This window comes from Heptranchias perlo, chromosome 10, assembly GCF_035084215.1.
Source record: "Heptranchias perlo isolate sHepPer1 chromosome 10, sHepPer1.hap1, whole genome shotgun sequence".
In the NCBI taxonomy this organism is placed as follows: Eukaryota; Metazoa; Chordata; class Chondrichthyes; order Hexanchiformes; family Hexanchidae; genus Heptranchias; species Heptranchias perlo.
Window position 1 is genome coordinate 4,283,111 of NC_090334.1, and position 18,400 is coordinate 4,301,510.

The 18,400-nt window shown below is 49.8% G+C and overlaps 1 protein-coding gene across 2 annotated transcripts in view; it reads left to right on the plus strand.

Annotated features, from left to right (window-relative positions):
* LOC137326238 (1-phosphatidylinositol 4,5-bisphosphate phosphodiesterase beta-2-like) overlaps nt 1-18,400 on the plus strand; it is a 200,927-nt gene that overhangs the window by 140,800 nt on the left and 41,727 nt on the right. For both annotated transcript variants that reach the window (XM_067991148.1, XM_067991149.1), the window contains 4 exons: nt 425-529; nt 4,007-4,092; nt 9,241-9,304; nt 13,470-13,523. In XM_067991148.1, the coding sequence (XP_067847249.1) occupies nt 425-529; nt 4,007-4,092; nt 9,241-9,304; nt 13,470-13,523 (309 nt within the window). The remainder of the gene's footprint in view (nt 1-424; nt 530-4,006; nt 4,093-9,240; nt 9,305-13,469; nt 13,524-18,400) is intronic.

Below are 18,400 nucleotides of genomic sequence, written 5' to 3' on the forward strand. Positions count from 1 at the left end.
ACTAAAAGAAACACTTAAGGTCTACATTATATTTAGTAGATGGATCTTAGCTCGATTTTAAATTAATTAGTAATTAATTATTCTGAAAATGTATTTATTTAACTATTTATTTATAGTTTATAGTTGAAAATAGCGTCTGTACAGTAAATGAAATACTGAGCTTAATTTCCTCGGGTTCTGCCGCTCCTCTCTCTGTGCTGTGTATGACGTTACCTTGTCAAATTTTTCCTGGAGTTTGTTTTAAACTGTTCCGGTTTCCTGCTCTTTTTAACTGCTGGGCTAAGCTGCTGCTGTATAGTTTGCCCCTCCCCTTCCACTCCCCTCCCTTAACCCTCACTCCTAACCCTCACACAGCTGCCCCCAGTTCCCTGATCCCCCTGCCATGCTCTATGTCATTGATTGAGGTGTGTCTTCTCTCCCGTAGGGTATCACCATATCGGCCTGAGGAATGAAACTAACCAGCCACTCACCATGCCCGCTCTGTTTGCTCATATCGAGGTGAAGGATTACGTGCCCGACACATGGGCAGGTGAGGTGTAATGTTACAGGCAAAACTGTAATCGCACAATGGGCGGCCTTTAAAGAGGAGATGGTTCGGGTACAGTCTAGGTACATTCCCACGAGGGGGAAAGGTAGGGCAATCAAAGCCAGAGCTCCCTGAATGAAAAAAGAGAGAGAGAGTAAGATGAAGCAGAAAAAAGGGGCGTATGACAGACGTCAGGTTAATAAGACAAGTGAGAACCAGGCTGAATATAGAAAGTTCAGAGGGGAAGTGAAAAAGCAAATAAATGGGGCAAAGAGAGAGTATGAGAATAGACTGGCGGCCAACATAAAAGGGAATCTAAAAGCCTTTTATGGGCCTATAAATAGTGAACAGATGGAGGCAGGGGGCATGGCTGAGGTACTAAATGAATGCTTTGCATCTGTCTTTACCAAGGAAGAAGATGCTGCTAAAGTCACAATAAAAGAGAAGGTAGTTGAGATACTGGATGGGCTAAAAATTGATAAAGAGGAGGTACTAGAAAGTCTGGCTGTACTTAAAAACAGTCAGATCAACAGTCACCCGGTCTGGATGGGATGCACCCTAGATCGCTGAGGGAAGTAAGGATGGAAATTGCAGAGGTACTGGCCATAATCTTCCAATCCTCCTTAGATACGGGGTTGGTGCCAGAGGACTGGAGAATTGCAAATGTTACACCCTTGTACAAAAAAGGGTGTAAGGATAAACCCAGCAACTACAGGCCAGTCAGTTTAACCTCGGTGGTGGGGAAACTTTTAGAAGCGATAATCTGGGACAAAATTAATATTCACTTGGACAAGTGTGGATTAATAAAGGAAAGCCAGCACAGATTTGTTAAAGGCAAATCATGTTTAACTAACTCAGTTGAGTTTTTTGATGAGGGCAATGCTGTCGATGTGGAGCATGTGGACTTCCAAATGGCGTTTGATAAAGTGCCACATAATAGGCTTGTCAGCAAAGTTTAAGCCCATGGAATAAAAGGGGCAGTGGCAACATGGATACGAAATTGGCTAAGTGACAGGAAACAGAGAGTAGTGGTGAACGATTGTTTTTCGGACTGGAGGGAGGTGTACAGTGGTGTTCCCCAGGGGTCGATGCTGGGACCACTGCTTTTCTTGATATATATTAATGACTTGGACTCGGGTGTACAGGGCACAATTTCAAAATTTGCAGATGACACAAAACTTGGAAGTGTAGTGAACAGTGAGAAGGATAGTGATAGACTTCAAGAGGACATAGACAGGCTGGTGGAATGGGCGGACACGTGGCAGATGAAATTTAATGCAGAAAAGTGCAAAGTGATACATTTTGGCAGGAAGAACGAGGAGAGGCTAATATAATAAATATAAACTAAATAGTACAATTCTAAAGGGACTGTAGGAACAGAGAGATCTGGGAGTATATGTGCACAGGTTGTTGAAGGTGGCAGGGCAGGTTGAGAAAGCGGTTAAAAAAGCATACGGGATCCTGGGCTTTATAAATAGAGGCATAGAGCGCAAAAGCAAGGAGGTTATGATGAACCTTTATAAAACACTGGTTCGGCCGCAACTGGAGTATTGTGTCCAATTCTGGTCATTGCACTTTAGGAAGGATGCAAAGGCCTAAGAGAGGGTGCAGAAAAGATTTACTAGAATGGGTCCAGGGATGAAGGACTTCAGTTACGTGGATGGACTGGAGAAGCTGGGGTTGTTCTCCTTAGAGCAGAGAATGTTGAGAGGAGATTTGATAGAGGTATTCAAAATCATGACGGGTCGAGACAGTAAATAGAGAGAAACTGTTCCCATTGGCAGAAGGGTCGAGAACCAGAGGACACAGATTTAAGGTGATTGGCAACAGAACCAAAGGCGACATGAGGAAAAACTTTTTTACACAGCGAGTGGTTAGGATCTGGAATGCACTGCCTGAGGGGGTGGTGGAGGCAGATTCAATCGTGGCGTTCAAAAGGGAATTGGATAAGTACTTGAATGTAAAAAATTTGCAGGGCTACGGGGAAAGGATGGGGGAGTGGGACTAACTGGATTGCTCTTGCAGAGAGCGGCCATGGGCTCGATGGGCTGAATGGCCTCCTTCTTTGCTGTAACCATTCTGTGATTCTATGATCATACATTGAGCTCAATGCAAACGCCTCTCACCATCCTGTCGTTGCCACAGTAACACGTACAGGGTTCACTCTGTATCTAACCCGTGCTGTACCTGCCCTGGGAGTGTTTGATGGGAGAGTGTAGAGGGAGTTTTACTCTGTATCTAACCCGTTTTGTACTTGTCCTGCTCTCCTCTGCCAAAACTGCTCACTATTCCAGGATCATCCTGGAATGCAAACCCCTCTCCTCTGTCCCCTCCACCCTCACCTCCAACAACAAGTGTGAGGAGCTCGTGGACTTCTCTGTCACTAAGATTGAGACCATCTGTTCAGCTGCCTCTGCCGTTTCCCTCCCTTCCCCTAGCCCAAGTCAAACTTCCCCTACGGTTCCCCCCTACCCTAACCCTGAACTCTCATCTTTCTCGAGATTCCCTCCTATCTCCCATCATGCTCTCTCCGAGCTTATCTTGACCATGAGACCCACCTCCTGCTCCCTCGAACCTCATCCCACCAAACTGCTGACCACCCAACTTCCCTTTCTGGTCCCCATGATATTGTTAATGGTTCCCTCTCCTCAGATACTGTCCCCCTCCCCTTCAAATCTGCCGTCATCACCTCCTTCCTCAAAAACCCACCCTTCACCACTCTGTCCTTGCAAACTACTGCACCATCTCTAACCTCCCTCTCCTCTCCAAAGTCCTTGGTCGTGTTGTCACCTCCCATATCCGTGCCCATCTTTCCCGCAATTCCATGTTTGAATCCCTCCAATCAGGTTTCCGCCCCTGCCACAGCACTGAAACGGCTCTTAACAAAAGTCACAAATGACATCCTGTGTGACTGTGGGAAACTTTCCCTCCTCGTCCTTCTCGGCCTGTCTGCAGCCGTTGACACAGTGACCACACCATCCTCCTCCAATGCCTCTCCTCCGTTGTCCAGCTGGGTGGGACTGTGCTCGTCTGGTTCCATTCTTATCTATCTAGTTGTATCCAGAGAATCACCTGCAATGGCTTCTCTTCCCACTCCTGCACCTGCTATTTATATAGCATCTTGGGACTACGTTAAAGGCACTATATAAATACAAGTTGTTGTTGTTCCTGCCCTGGGAGTGTTTGATGGGACAGTGTAGAGGGAGCTTTACTCTGTATCTAACCCGTGCTGTACCTGCCCTGGGAGTGTTTGATGGGACAGTGTAGAGGGAGCTTTACTCTGTATCTAACCCGTGCTGTACCTGCCCTGGGAGTGTTTGATGGGACAGTGTAGAGGGAGCTTTACTCTGTATCTAACCCGTGCTGTACCTGCCCTGGGAGTGTTTGATGTAACCTTGTAGAGGGAGGTTTATTCCATATCTTCACAGAGCTGTGCACAGGTACGGGGTGGGATATTCAACACTCTGCTTGTCTTTGCAGATTTAACCAAGGCTTTGGCCGACCCGATTGAATTTGTCTGCACACTAAAGCGATCTGTGAAGGGGCCGTCTGCAGCACGTGATGAGGTACTAGGCAGGGGTGGGAGGGGGGGCGGTATAAGGGGAACACACTGAGAGCAGGGGGTATATAGGTAACAGTGAGAGGCAGGGGGTATATAGGTAACAGTGAGAGGCAGGGGGTATATAGGTAACAGTGAGAGGCAGGGGGTATATAGGTAACAGTGAGAGGCAGAGGGTATATAGGTAACAGTGAGAGGCAGGGGGTATATAGGTAACAGTGAGAGGCAGAGGGTATATAGGTAACAGTGAGAGGCAGAGGGTATATAGGTAACAGTGAGAGAAGGGGGTATATAGGTAACAGTGAGAGGCAGGGGTTATAGAGGAAACAGTGAGAGCAGGGGGTTTACGGGTAACAGGAAGAGGCAGGAGATAAAGGGTAACATTGAGAGGCATTGGGTATAGAGGTAACATTGAGAGGCAGGGGATATGGGGAAACAGTGAGAGACAGGGGGTAAAGCGCTAACATGGAGAGGTGGGGTGTAAAGGGGTAACATGGAGAGACGGGGGTATGGAGTAACAGTGAGAGGCGGGGGTATAGGGGTAACAGGGAGAGACGGGGGTTTAGGGGTAACAGTGAGGGGCGGGGGTATAGGAGTAACAGTGAGAGGCAGGGGGTAAAGGGGTAACAGTAAGAGGCAGGGGGTATAGGGGTAATGGTGAGGCGGCGGTATATGGGTAACAGTGAGAGGCAGGGTGTAAAGGGAGAGGCGGGGTGTAAAGGGGTAACAGTGAGGGGCGGGGTGTAAAGGGGTAACAGTGAGAGGCCGGGTGTAAAGGGGTAACAGTGAGGGGCGGGGTGTAAAGGGGTAACAGTGAGAGGCGGGGTGTAAAGGGGTAACAGTGAGGGGCAGGGTGTAAAGGGGTAACAGTGAGGGGCGGGGTGTAAAGGGGTAACAGTGAGGGGTGGGGTGTAAAGGGGTAACAGTGAGGCGGGGTGTAAAGGGGTAACAGTGAGAGGCCGGGTGTAAAGGGGTAACAGTGAGGCGGGGTGTAAAGGGGTAACAGTGAGGGGTGGGGTGTAAAGGGGTAACAGTGAGGGGCGGGGTGTAAAGGGGTAACAGTGAGGGGCGGGGTGTAAAGGGGTAACAGTGAGGCGGGGTGTAAAGGGGTAACAGTGAGGGGCGGGGTGTAAAGGGGTAACAGTGAGGGGCGGGATGTAAAGGGGTAACAGTGAGGCGGGGTGTAAAGGGGTAACAGTGAGGGGCGGGGTGTAAAGGGGTAACAGTGAGGGGCGGGGTGTAAAGGGGTAACAGTGAGGGGCGGGGTGTAAAGGGGTAACAGTGAGGGGCGGGGTGTAAAGGGGTAACAGTGAGGCAGGGTGTAAAGGGGTAACAGTGAGAGGCGGGATGTAAAGGGGTAACAGTGAGGCGGGGCTATTGATATATGACTGTAATTTACAGCTCCTTGAATATAGACCCTTTAATATCAGACTGTAATATCCAGCCCCTTTTATAACTGACTATAATTTATAACCCTTTTAATATCTGACTATAATTTATAGCCCCTTCAATATCTGACTAATATACAGAACACTTTAATAACTAACTTTAAATGATAACACCTTTAATATTTAACTGTAATATACAGACCCCTTTAATATCTGATGATAATATACAGCCCTTGTAACCTCGGACTGTATTTTATATAGAACCTTTAATATCTGACTGTAATATACAGACCCCTTTAATATCTGATTATTATATACGATCCTTTAATATTTCATTGCAATATATGACCTTTTAATAGCAGACTGTAATATAAAGACCCTTTAATTTCAGACTGTAATATACAGACGCTTTAATTTTGGACTGTAATATACAGGACCCTGTAACATAGAACTGTAATATATAGACCCCTTTAAAATCTAAATGTAATATACAGACCCCTACAATATAATCGGACTATAATATACTGCCCTTGTAACATTGGACTGTAAGATACAGAACCTTTAGTATCAGACTGTAATATACAGTCCCTTTTAATATTTAATTGTTATATATGACCCATTAAAATTTAATTGTAATGTATGACCCCTTTAATATCTGACAGGACTATACAGACCCCGTTAATATTAGACTGTAATATTCAGGCCCCATTAATATCGGACTGTAATATATAGACCCCTTGAACATCTGATTGTAATATACAAACCCATTTACCACCTGACTGCAACATAAAGACTCCTTTAAGATCAGACTGTAATATACAGAACCTTTAAACCTGACTGTAATATAAAGATTCCTTTAATGTTGGAATGCAATATACAGACTCCTTAATATCTGACTGTAATGTACACCCCCTTTAATATACAGCTCCTATAATGTCTAACTGTAATATACAGACTCTTTTAATATCTGACTATTATATATGACTGTTTAATATCTGATTGTAATATATGACCCCTTTAATATCAAACTGTAATATAAAGACCCTTCAATTTCAGACTGTAATATACAGATGCTTTAATATTGGACTGGACTATACAGAACCCTTAATATCTGACTGCAATATACAGACCCCTTTTATATCTAATGGGAATATACAGACCCCTGTAATATACAGGCCCCTTTAATAACTGACTGTAATGTACAAGACCCCTTTCATATCTGACTGTAATACACAAACCCCTTTAAGATCTGACTGTAATCTACAGTCCCCTTTAATATCTGACTGTAATTTACTGTCCCCTTTAATATTTGACTATAATATACAGACCCTTTTAATATTTGACTGTAATATACAAACCCTTTTAATATCTGACTGCAACATAAAGACCCCTTGAAAATCGGACTGTAATATACAGCCTCTGTAACATTGGACTGCAATATACAGAATCTTTAAACCTGACTGTAATATGTAGACCCTTTTAATGTCGGACTGTAATACACACCCCCTTTAATATCAGTCTAATATACAGACTCCTTTAATATCTGACTGTTATATATGATCCTTTAACATTTGATTGTAATATATGACCCATTTAATATCAAACTGTAATATAAAGATCCTTCAATTTTGGATTGTAATACGCAGACCCTTTAATATCGGACTGGATTATACAAACCTTCAATATCTGTCTGCAATATACAGCCCCTTTAATATCTGATTGGAATATACACACCCCATTAATATCTGACTGGAATATACAGGTCCCCTTTAATATCTGACTGTACTATACAGACCCCTTTCATATCTGACTGTAATATACAGACCCCTTTAACATCTGACTGTAATCTACAGACCCCCCTTTAATATCTGACTGTAATATAGAGGCACCTTTATTATCTGACTATACTATACAGCCAGACTCCTTTTAATACCTGCCTGTCGTATGCTGCTCCTTTAATATGGGACTTTAATATACAGGCCCCTTTAATATTGGACAGGAGTATACACACCTATCTGTTATCGGTCTCGAATATACAGACCCGTTTAATATTGGACAGGAGTATACACACCTATCTGTTATCGGTCTCGAATATACAGACCCGTTTAATATTGGACAGGAGTATACACACCTATCTGTTATCGGTCTCGAATATACAGACCCGTTTAATATTGGACAGGAGTATACACACCTATCTGTTATCGGTCTCGAATATACAGACCCGTTTAATATCGGCCTATAGTATAAAGAACCCTTAAATATTGGACTGTAAAATACAGACCCCTCTAATATCGGATTGGAATCTATAGATCCCTTTAATATCAGACTGGAATGTAGAGACCTGTTTAATTTTGGACTGGAATATACAGACCCCTCTAATATTGGACTGGGATTATACAGACCACTTTAATATTGGACTGTAATATACAGGCCCCTTCAACATCTGCCTGTAATATCAGACCCCTTTAATATTGGACTGTAATATACAGATCCCTTTAGTATCGGACTGGAATATACAGACCCATTTAATATCAGATTAGAATATACAGACCATTTAATATTGGACTGGAATTTACAGATTCCTTTAATATCGGACTGGAACATACAGACCACTTTACTATCTGACTACAATATACAGGCCCTTTTTATATGTGACTGTAATATCCAGACCCCTTTAATATCAGCCTATAATATACAGATCCCTTTAATATCAGACTGGAATTTACAGATCCCTTTAATAACAGACTGGAATATACAGATCCTTTTAATGTCTGACAATAATATACATGCCTTTTAATATCTGACTGTTATATATGACCCTTTAACATCTGATTGTAATATGTGACACCTTTAATCTCAAACTGAAATATACAGACCCCTTTAATATCAGACTGTAACATACAGGCCCCAGCAACATAGGACTGTAATATACAGACCACTTTAATATCAGCCTGTAATATACGGCCCTTTTAATATCCCACTGTAATATACAGGCCCCTTTAATATCGGACTACAATATATAGATCCCTTTAATATTGGACTGGAATATAAAGACCCCTTTAATATCAGACTATAATATACAGGCCCCTTTATTATCTGACTGTAATATACCGGCCCCTTTAATATCTGACTGTACTATACAAATCCCTTTAATATTGGACTGGCATATACAGACCCATTTAATATTGGACTGGAATATCCAGACTCCTTTTATATCAACCTATAATATACAGATCCCTTTAATATCAGACCGTAATAAACGGCCATTTTAATATGGGACTGTAATATACAGACCCCTTTAATATCTGACTGTACTATACAAATCCCTTTAATATTGGACTGGCATATACAGACCCATTTAATATTGGACTGGAATATCCAGACTCCTTTTATATCAACCTATAATATACAGATCCCTTTAATATCAGACTGTAATAAACGGCCATTTTAATATGGAACTGTAATATACAGACCCCTTTAATATCGGACCGGAATGATACAGATCCTTTAATATCTGACTGTAATATACATACACCTTTAACATTGGACTGGAATATACAGACACCTTTAATCTCGGATTTACAGTTCGCTTTAATATCGGACTGAAATATACAAGACTTCTTTAATATTGGACTATAATACACAGGCCCCTTTAACGTGGGCCTGTAACATTGCCCTGTGTACTGATGAAGGTGGGTTGGGAGGCTGCTGTTGACACAAGGATATGATTCAGTTGCACTGAAGTCCCTCTTGTATATTCTTTTCAGGAGGATAAAGGACAGACACCGGAGAGCAGCAACAATGAAACAACAGACACCAAAGAACCATGCAGTAAATCAATGTTCCTCCACCTTTTATTGCCTGACATAACTCTTAGGGACGAGTATCTCACTTCACAGGTGGAGGGGCTTCTTGGTGCTGTTCAGCAGTTAGTGAGTCAGTCCTCCCCTAGGGCTCACTCTCCCCTATCCCACTCTCCCGGCCTGCCCTGGGTCCCTCTCCTCTATCCCACTCTCTCTGTTCTTCACTGGCTCCCTCTCCTCTATCCCACTCTCTCTGACCTGCACTGGCTCCCTCTCCTCTATCCCACTCTCTCCGACCCGCACTGGCTCCCTCCCCCCTATCCCACTCTCTCTGACCTGCACTGGCTCCCTCTCCTCTATCCCACTCTCTCCGACCTGCACTGGCTCCCTCTCCTCTGTCCCACTCTCTCCGACCTGCACTGGCTCCCTCCCCCCTATCCCACTCTCTCTGACCTGCACTGGCTCCCTCTCCTCTATCCCACTCTCTCTGTTCTTCACTGGCTCCCTCTCCTCTATCCCACTCTCTCTGTTCTTCACTGGCTCCCTCTCCTCTATCCCACTCTCTCCGACCTGCACTGGCTCCCTCCCCCCTATCCCACTCTCTCCGACCTGCACTGGCTCCCTCTCCTCTATCCCACTCTCTCTGTTCTTCACTGGCTCCCTCTCCTCTATCCCACTCTCTCTGTTCTTCACTGGCTCCCTCTCCTCTATCCCACTCTCTCCGACCTGCACTGGCTCCCTCTCCTCTATCCCACTCTCTCCGACCTGCACTGGCTCCCTCTCCTCTATCCCACTCTCTCCGACCTGCACTGGCTCCCTCTCCTCTATCCCACTCTCTCCGACCTGCACTGGCTCCCTCCCCCCTATCCCACTCTCTCTGACCTGCACTGGCTCCCTCTCCTCTATCCCACTCTCTCTGTTCTTCACTGGCTCCCTCTCCTCTATCCCACTCTCTCTGTTCTTCACTGGCTCCCTCTCCTCTATCCCACTCTCTCTGTTCTTCACTGGCTCCCTCTCCTCTATCCCACTCTCTCCGACCTGCACTGGCTCCCTCCCCCCTATCCCACTCTCTCCGACCTGCACTGGCTCCCTCTCCTCTATCCCACTCTCTCTGTTCTTCACTGGCTCCCTCTCCTCTATCCCACTCTCTCTGTTCTTCACTGGCTCCCTCTCCTCTATCCCACTCTCTCCGACCTGCACTGGCTCCCTCTCCTCTATCCCACTCTCTCCGACCTGCACTGGCTCCCTCTCCTCTATCCCACTCTCTCCGACCTGCACTGGCTCCCTCTCCTCTATCCCACTCTCTCTGTTCTTCACTGGCTCCCTCTCCTCTATCCCACTCTCTCTGTTCTTCACTGGCTCCCTCTCCTCTATCCCACTCTCTCCGACCTGCACTGGCTCCCTCTCCTCTATCCCACTCTCTCCGACCTGCACTGGCTCCCTCTCCTCTATCCCACTCTCTCCGACCTGCACTGGCTCCCTCTCCTCTATCGCTCACTCTCCATCCTTCACTGGCTCCCTCTCCTCTATCCCTCTCTCTCTGACCTGCACTGGCTCCCTCTCCTCTATCCCACTCTCTCCGACCTGCACTGGCTCCCTCCCCCCTATCCCACTCTCTCTGACCTGCACTGGCTCCCTCTCCTCTATCCCTCTCTCTCTGACCTGCACTGGCTCCCTCTCCTCTATCGCTCTCTCTCCGACCTGCACTGGCTCCCTCCCCCCTATCCCACTCTCTCCGACCTGCACTGGCTCCCTCCCCCCTATCCCACTCTCTCCGACCTGCACTGGCTCCCTCTCCTCTATCGCTCTCTCTCTGACCTGCACTGGCTCCCTCTCCTCTATCCCACTCTCTCCGACCTGCACTGGCTCCCTCTCCTCTATCCCTCTCTCTCTGACCTGCACTGGCTCCCTCTCCTCTATCCCACTCTCTCTGACCTGCACTGGCTCCCTCTCCTCTATCGCTCTCTCTCTGACCTGCACTGGCTCCCTCTCCTCTATCCCACTCTCTCTGACCTGCACTGGCTCCCTCTCCTCTATCCCACTCTCTCCGACCTGCACTGGCTCCCTCTCCTCTATCGCTCACTCTCCATCCTTCACTGGCTCCCTCTCCTCTATCCCACTCTCTCTGACCTGCACTGGCTCCCTCTCCTCTATCCCTCTCTCTCTGACCTGCACTGGCTCCCTCCCCCCTATCCCACTCTCTCCGACCTGCACTGGCTCCCTCTCCTCTATCGCTCTCTCTCTGACCTGCACTGGCTCCCTCTCCTCTATCCCACTCTCTCTGTTCTTCACTGGCTCCCTCTCCTCTATCCCACTCTCTCTGACCTGCACTGGCTCCCTCTCCTCTATCCCACTCTCTCTGTTCTTCACTGGCTCCCTCTCCTCTATCCCACTCTCTCCGACCTGCACTGGCTCCCTCTCCTCTATCCCACTCTCTCTGACCTGCACTGGCTCCCTCTCCTCTATCGCTCTCTCTCTGACCTGCACTGGCTCCCTCTCCTCTATCCCACTCTCTCTGTTCTTCACTGGCTCCCTCTCCTCTATCCCACTCTCTCTGACCTGCACTGGCTCCCTCTCCTCTATCCCACTCTCTCTGTTCTTCACTGGCTCCCTCTCCTCTATCCCTCTCTCTCTGACCTGCACTGGCTCCCTCTCCTCTATCCCACTCTCTCTGACCTGCACTGGCTCCCTCTCCTCTATCCCACTCTCTCTGACCTGCACTGGCTCCCTCTCCTCTATCGCTCTCTCTCTGACCTGCACTGGCTCCCTCTCCTCTATCCCTCTCTCTCTGACCTGCACTGGCTCCCTCTCCTCTATCCCACTCTCTCTGACCTGCACTGGCTCCCTCTCCTCTATCGCTCTCTCTCTGACCTGCACTGGCTCCCTCTCCTCTATCCCACTCTCTCTGTTCTTCACTGGCTCCCTCTCCTCTATCCCACTCTCTCCGTCCTTCACTGGCTCCCTCTCCTCTATCGCTCTCTCTCTGACCTGCACTGGCTCCCTCCCCCCTATCCCACTCTCTCTGTTCTTCACTGGCTCCCTCTCCTCTATCCCACTCTCTCCGTCCTTCACTGGCTCCCTCTCCTCTGTCCCTCTCTCTCTGACCTGCACTGGCTCCCTCTCCTCTATCCCACTCTCTCTGACCTGCACTGGCTCCCTCTCCTCTATCGCTCTCTCTCTGACCTGCACTGGCTCCCTCTCCTCTATCCCACTCTCTCTGTTCTTCACTGGCTCCCTCTCCTCTATCCCACTCTCTCCATCCTGCACTGGCTCCCTCTCCTCTATCCCACTCTCTCTGTTCTTCACTGGCTCCCTCTCCTCTATCCCACTCTCTCCGTCCTTCACTGGCTCCCTCTCCTCTATCCCTCTCTCTCTGACCTGCACTGGCTCCCTCTCCTCTATCCCACTCTCTCTGACCTGCACTGGCTCCCTCTCCTCTATCGCTCTCTCTCTGACCTGCACTGGCTCCCTCTCCTCTATCCCACTCTCTCTGTTCTTCACTGGCTCCCTCTCCTGTATCCCACTCCCTCCGTCCTTCACTGGCTGATGTTGGTTGAGGGATAAATATTGGCCAGGACACCGGGGGGAACTCCCCTGCTCTTCTTCGAATAGTGCCATGGGATCTTTTACATTCACCTGAGAGGGCAGACAGGGCTTCAGTTTAACATTTCATCCGAAAGACGGCACCTCCCAAGTGCAGCACTTCCCTCAGTACTGCACTGAAGTGTCAGCCTGGATTATGTGCTCAAGTCTCTGGAGTGGGACTTGAATCCACGACTGAGAGAGCCAGAGGTGAGAGTGATACCACTGAACCAAACTGACACTATTTGTGAGGGAGCTGACTGACAGATATTCCAGGTAGGGAGGCTGAGAGCAGAGAGATGAGGGTTGAGCAGGGGGATGCGTCGGAGGAAAGGAGATGAGGAAGTGAGCAGAAAGGGTATACAAGCAAAACTGTTTGTACCAACTGGGTCTGTAATATAATCAGCTTGAAGATAAAAATTACGAAACAAATTTAAAGCAGTGACCTTTGACTTGGGGGTCACAAACCTACAGCTGGAGCAAGACCAGCATCTGGTGTTGGATATGAGAACTGTCAGATATTCTGTTCAGCCAGAGAGACAAATACTGAACAGGGGAAGGTAAGAGATGGATTGAGATAAGAATACCCAGACTGTCTGCATTTCTTCCAGCTCCCAGCAGTCTCACCACTCCTGGAACTGAGGAATCTCCCAAAGACGCCACAGGTAAGTCAGAGTGTGAGAGTCAGGCAGTTGTTTGCTTCTGGATTAGTGTTGATGGATTCACTTATTGCAGGTGAGATAAGATCAGACCTGGTCCCTCAATGAAATCCTCCCCGTCTTAAAGTCTGGTGTTTTGATGCAGCTCCGATGGACAACCAGTAGCATTAGGGGCCCCGGGCAGCGATTGCACCACAAATCAGTCAAATGGCTTCCCAAAACCCACCTCCCTCCCACAAGGCATGCTGTTACACATCTACAGTGGATAATGGCCACGGACAGACCCAATCCTCTCCACATCACCCCAGCGCTAATGTCCCAAACACTGCAACATCCAACTCCCCACCCTTTCACACACACACTGCAACATCCAACTCCCCACCCTCTCACACACACACTGTACCCCATCCAACTCCCCACCCTCTCACACACACACTGTACCCCATCCAACTCCCCACCCTCTCACACACACACTGTACCCCATCCAACTCCCCACCCTCTCACACACACACTGTACCCCATCCAACTCCCCACCCTTTCACACAGACACTGTACCCCATCCAACTCCCCACCCTCTCACACACACACTGTACCCCATCCAACTCCCCACCCTCTCACACACACACTGTACCCCATCCAACTCCCCACCCTCTCACACAGGCACTGTACCCCATCCAACTCCCCACCCTCTCACACAGACACTGCACCCCATCCAACTCCCCACCCTCTCACACACACACTGTACCCCATCCAACTCCCCACCCTCTCACACACACACTGTACCCCATCCAACTCCCCACCCTCTCACACCGACACTGTACCCCATCCAACTCCCCACCCTCTCACACACACACTGTACCCCATCCAACTCCCCACCCTCTCACACAGACATTGTACCCCATCCAACTCCCCACCCTCTCACACCGACACTGTACCCCATCCAACTCCCCACCCTCTCACACACACACTGTACCCCATCCAACTCCCCACCCTTTCACACACACACTGTACCCCATCCAACTCCCCACCCTCTCACACACACACTGTACCCCATCCAACTCCCCACCCTCTCACACAGACACTGTACCCCATCCAAATCCCCACCCTTTCACACAGACACTGTACCCCATCCAACTCCCCACCCTCTCACACACACTGTACCCCATCCAACTCCCCACCCTCTCACACACACACTGTACCCCATCCAACGCCCCACCCTCTCACACAGACACTGTACCCCATCCAACTCCCCACCCTCTCACACACACTGTACCCCATCCAAATCCCCACCCTTTCACACAGACACTGTACCCCATCCAACTCCCCACCCTCTCACACACACTGTACCCCATCCAACTCCCCACCCTTTCACACACACACTGTACCCCATCCAACTCCCCCACCCTGTCACACACACACTGTACCCCATCCCACTCCCCACCCTCTCACACCGACACTGTACCCCATCCAACTCCCCACCCTCTCACACACACACTGTACCCCATCCAACTCCCCACCCTTTCACACAGACATTGTACCCCATCCAACTCCCCACCCTTTCACACACACACTGTACCCCATCCAACTCCCCACCCTCTCACACACACTGTACCCCATCCAACTCCCCACCCTCTCACACACACACTGTACCCCATCCAACTCCCCACCCTCTCACACACACACTGTACCCCATCCAACTCCCCACCCTCTCACACAGACACTGTACCCCATCCAACTCCCCACCCTCTCACAGAGACACTGTACCCCATCCAACTCCCCACCCTTTCACACACACACTGTACCCCATCCAACTCCCCACCCTCTCACACACACACTGTACCCCATCCAACTCCCCACCCTCTCACACACACACTGTACCCCATCCAACTCCACACCCTCTCACACAGACACTGTACCCCATCCAACTCCCCACCCTCTCACACACACACTGTACCCCATCCAACTCCCCACCCTCTCACACACACACTGTACCCCATCCAACTCCCCACCCTCTCACACACACACTGTACCCCATCCAACTCCCCACCCTCTCACACAGACACTGTACCCCATCCAACTCCCCACCCTCTCACACACACACTGTACCCCATCCAACTCCCCACCCTCTCACACACACACTGTACCCCATCCAACTCCCCACCCTCTCACACACACACTGTACCCCATCCAACTCCCCACCCTTTCACACACACACTGTACCCCATCCAACTCCCCACCCTCACACACACTGTACCCCATCCAACTCCCCACCCTCTCACACACACACTGTACCCCATCCAACTCCCCACCCTCTCACACACACACTGTACCCCATCCAACTCCCCACCCTTTCACACAGACACTGTACCCCATCCAACTCCCCACCCTCACACACACTGTACCCCATCCAACTCCCCACCCTTTCACACAGACACTGTACCCCATCCAACTCCCCACCCTTCACACAGACACTGTACCCCATCCAACTCCCCACCCTCTCACACACACACTGTACCCCATCCAACTCCCCACCCTCTCACACAGACACTGTACCCCATCCAACTCCCCACCCTCTCACACACACACTGTACCCCATCCAACTCCCCACCCTCTCACACACACACTGTACCCCATCCAACTCCCCACCCTTTCACACAGACACTGTACCCCATCCAACTCCCCACCCTCTCACACAGACACTGTACCCCATCCAACTCCCCACCCTCTCACACAGACACTGTACCCCATCCAACTCCCCACCCTCTCACACAGACACTGTACCCCATCCAACTCCCCACCCTCTCACACAGACACTGTACCCCATCCAACTCCCCACCCTCTCACACACACACTGTACCCCATCCAACTCCCCACCCTTTCACACACACACTGTACCCCATCCAACTCCCCACCCTTTCACACACACACTGTACCCCATCCAACTCCCCACCCTCTCACACACACACTGTACCCCATCCAACTCCCCACCCTTTCACACAGACACTGTACCCCATCCAACTCCCCACCCTCTCACACAGACACTGTACCCCATCCAACTCCCCACCCTTTCACACAGACACTGTACCCCATCCAACTCCCCACCCTCTCACACAGACACTGTACCCCATCCAACTCCCCACCCTCTCACACACACACTGTACCCCATCCAAATCCCCACCCTTTCACACAGACACTGTACCCCATCCAACTCCCCACCCTCTCACACAGACACTGTACCCCATCCAACTCCCCACCCTTTCACACACACACTGTACCCCATCCAACTCCCCACCCTCTCACACACACACTGTACCCCATCCAACTCCCCACCCTCTCACACACACACTGTACCCCATCCAACTCCCCACCCTCTCACACAGACACTGTACCCCATCCAACTCCCCACCCTCTCACACACACACTGTACCCCATCCAACTCCCCACCCTCTCACACAGACACTGTACCCCATCCAACTCCCCACCCTCTCACACAGACACTGTACCCCATCCAACTCCCCACCCTTTCACACACACACTGTACCCCATCCAACTCCCCACCCTCTCACACAGACACTGTACCCCATCCAACTCCCCACCCTCTCACACACACACTGTACCCCATCCAACTCCCCACCCTCTCACACAGACACTGTACCCCATCCAACTCCCCACCCTCTCACACAGACACTGGACCCCATCCAACTCCCCACCCTTTCACACACACACTGTACCCCATCCAACTCCCCACCCTCTCACACAGACACTGTACCCCATCCAACTCCCCACCCTCTCACACACACACTGTACCCCATCCAACTCCCCACCCTCTCACACACACACTGTACCCCATCCAACTCCCCACCCTCTCACACACACACTGTACCCCATCCAACTCCCCACCCTCTCACACAGACACTGTACCCCATCCAACTCCCCACCCTTTCACACAGACACTGTACCCCATCCAACTCCCCACCCTTTCACACACACTGTACCCCATCCAACTCCCCACCCTTTCACACAGACACTGTTCCCCATCCAACTCCCCACCCTCTCACACAGACACTGTACCCCATCCAACTCCCCACCTTTTCACACAGACACTGTACCCCATCCAACTCCCCACCCTCCCACACACACTGTACCCCATCCAACTCCCCACCCTCTCACACACACACTGTACCCCATCCAACTCCCCACCCTTCACACAGACACTGTACCCCATCCAACTCCCCACCCTCTCACACAGACACTGTACCCCATCCAATTCCCCACCCTTTCACACACACACTGTACCCCATCCAACTCCCCACCCTCTCACACACACACTGTACCCCATCCAACTCCCCACCCTCTCACACAGATACTGTACCCCATCCAACTCCCCACCCTTTCACACACACTGTACCCCATCCAACTCCCCACCCTTTCACACACACACTGTACCCCATCCAACTCCCCACCCTCTCACACACACACTGTACCCCATCCAACTCCCCACCCTCTCACACACACACTGTACCCCATCCAACTCCCCACCCTCTCACACACACTGTACCCCATCCAACTCCCCACCCTCTCACACAGAGACACTGTACCCCATCCAACTCCCCACCCTCTCACACACACTGTACCCCATCCAACTCCCCACCCTTTCACACACACACTGTACCCCATCCAACTCCCCACCCTCACATACACTGTACCCCATCCAACTCCCCACCCTCTCACACAGACACTGTACCCCATCCAACTCCCCCACCCTCTCACACAGACACTGTACCCCATCCAACTCCCCACCCTCTCACACACACACTGTACCCCATCCAACTCCCCACCCTCTCACACACACTGTACCCCATCCAACTCCCCACCCTCTCACA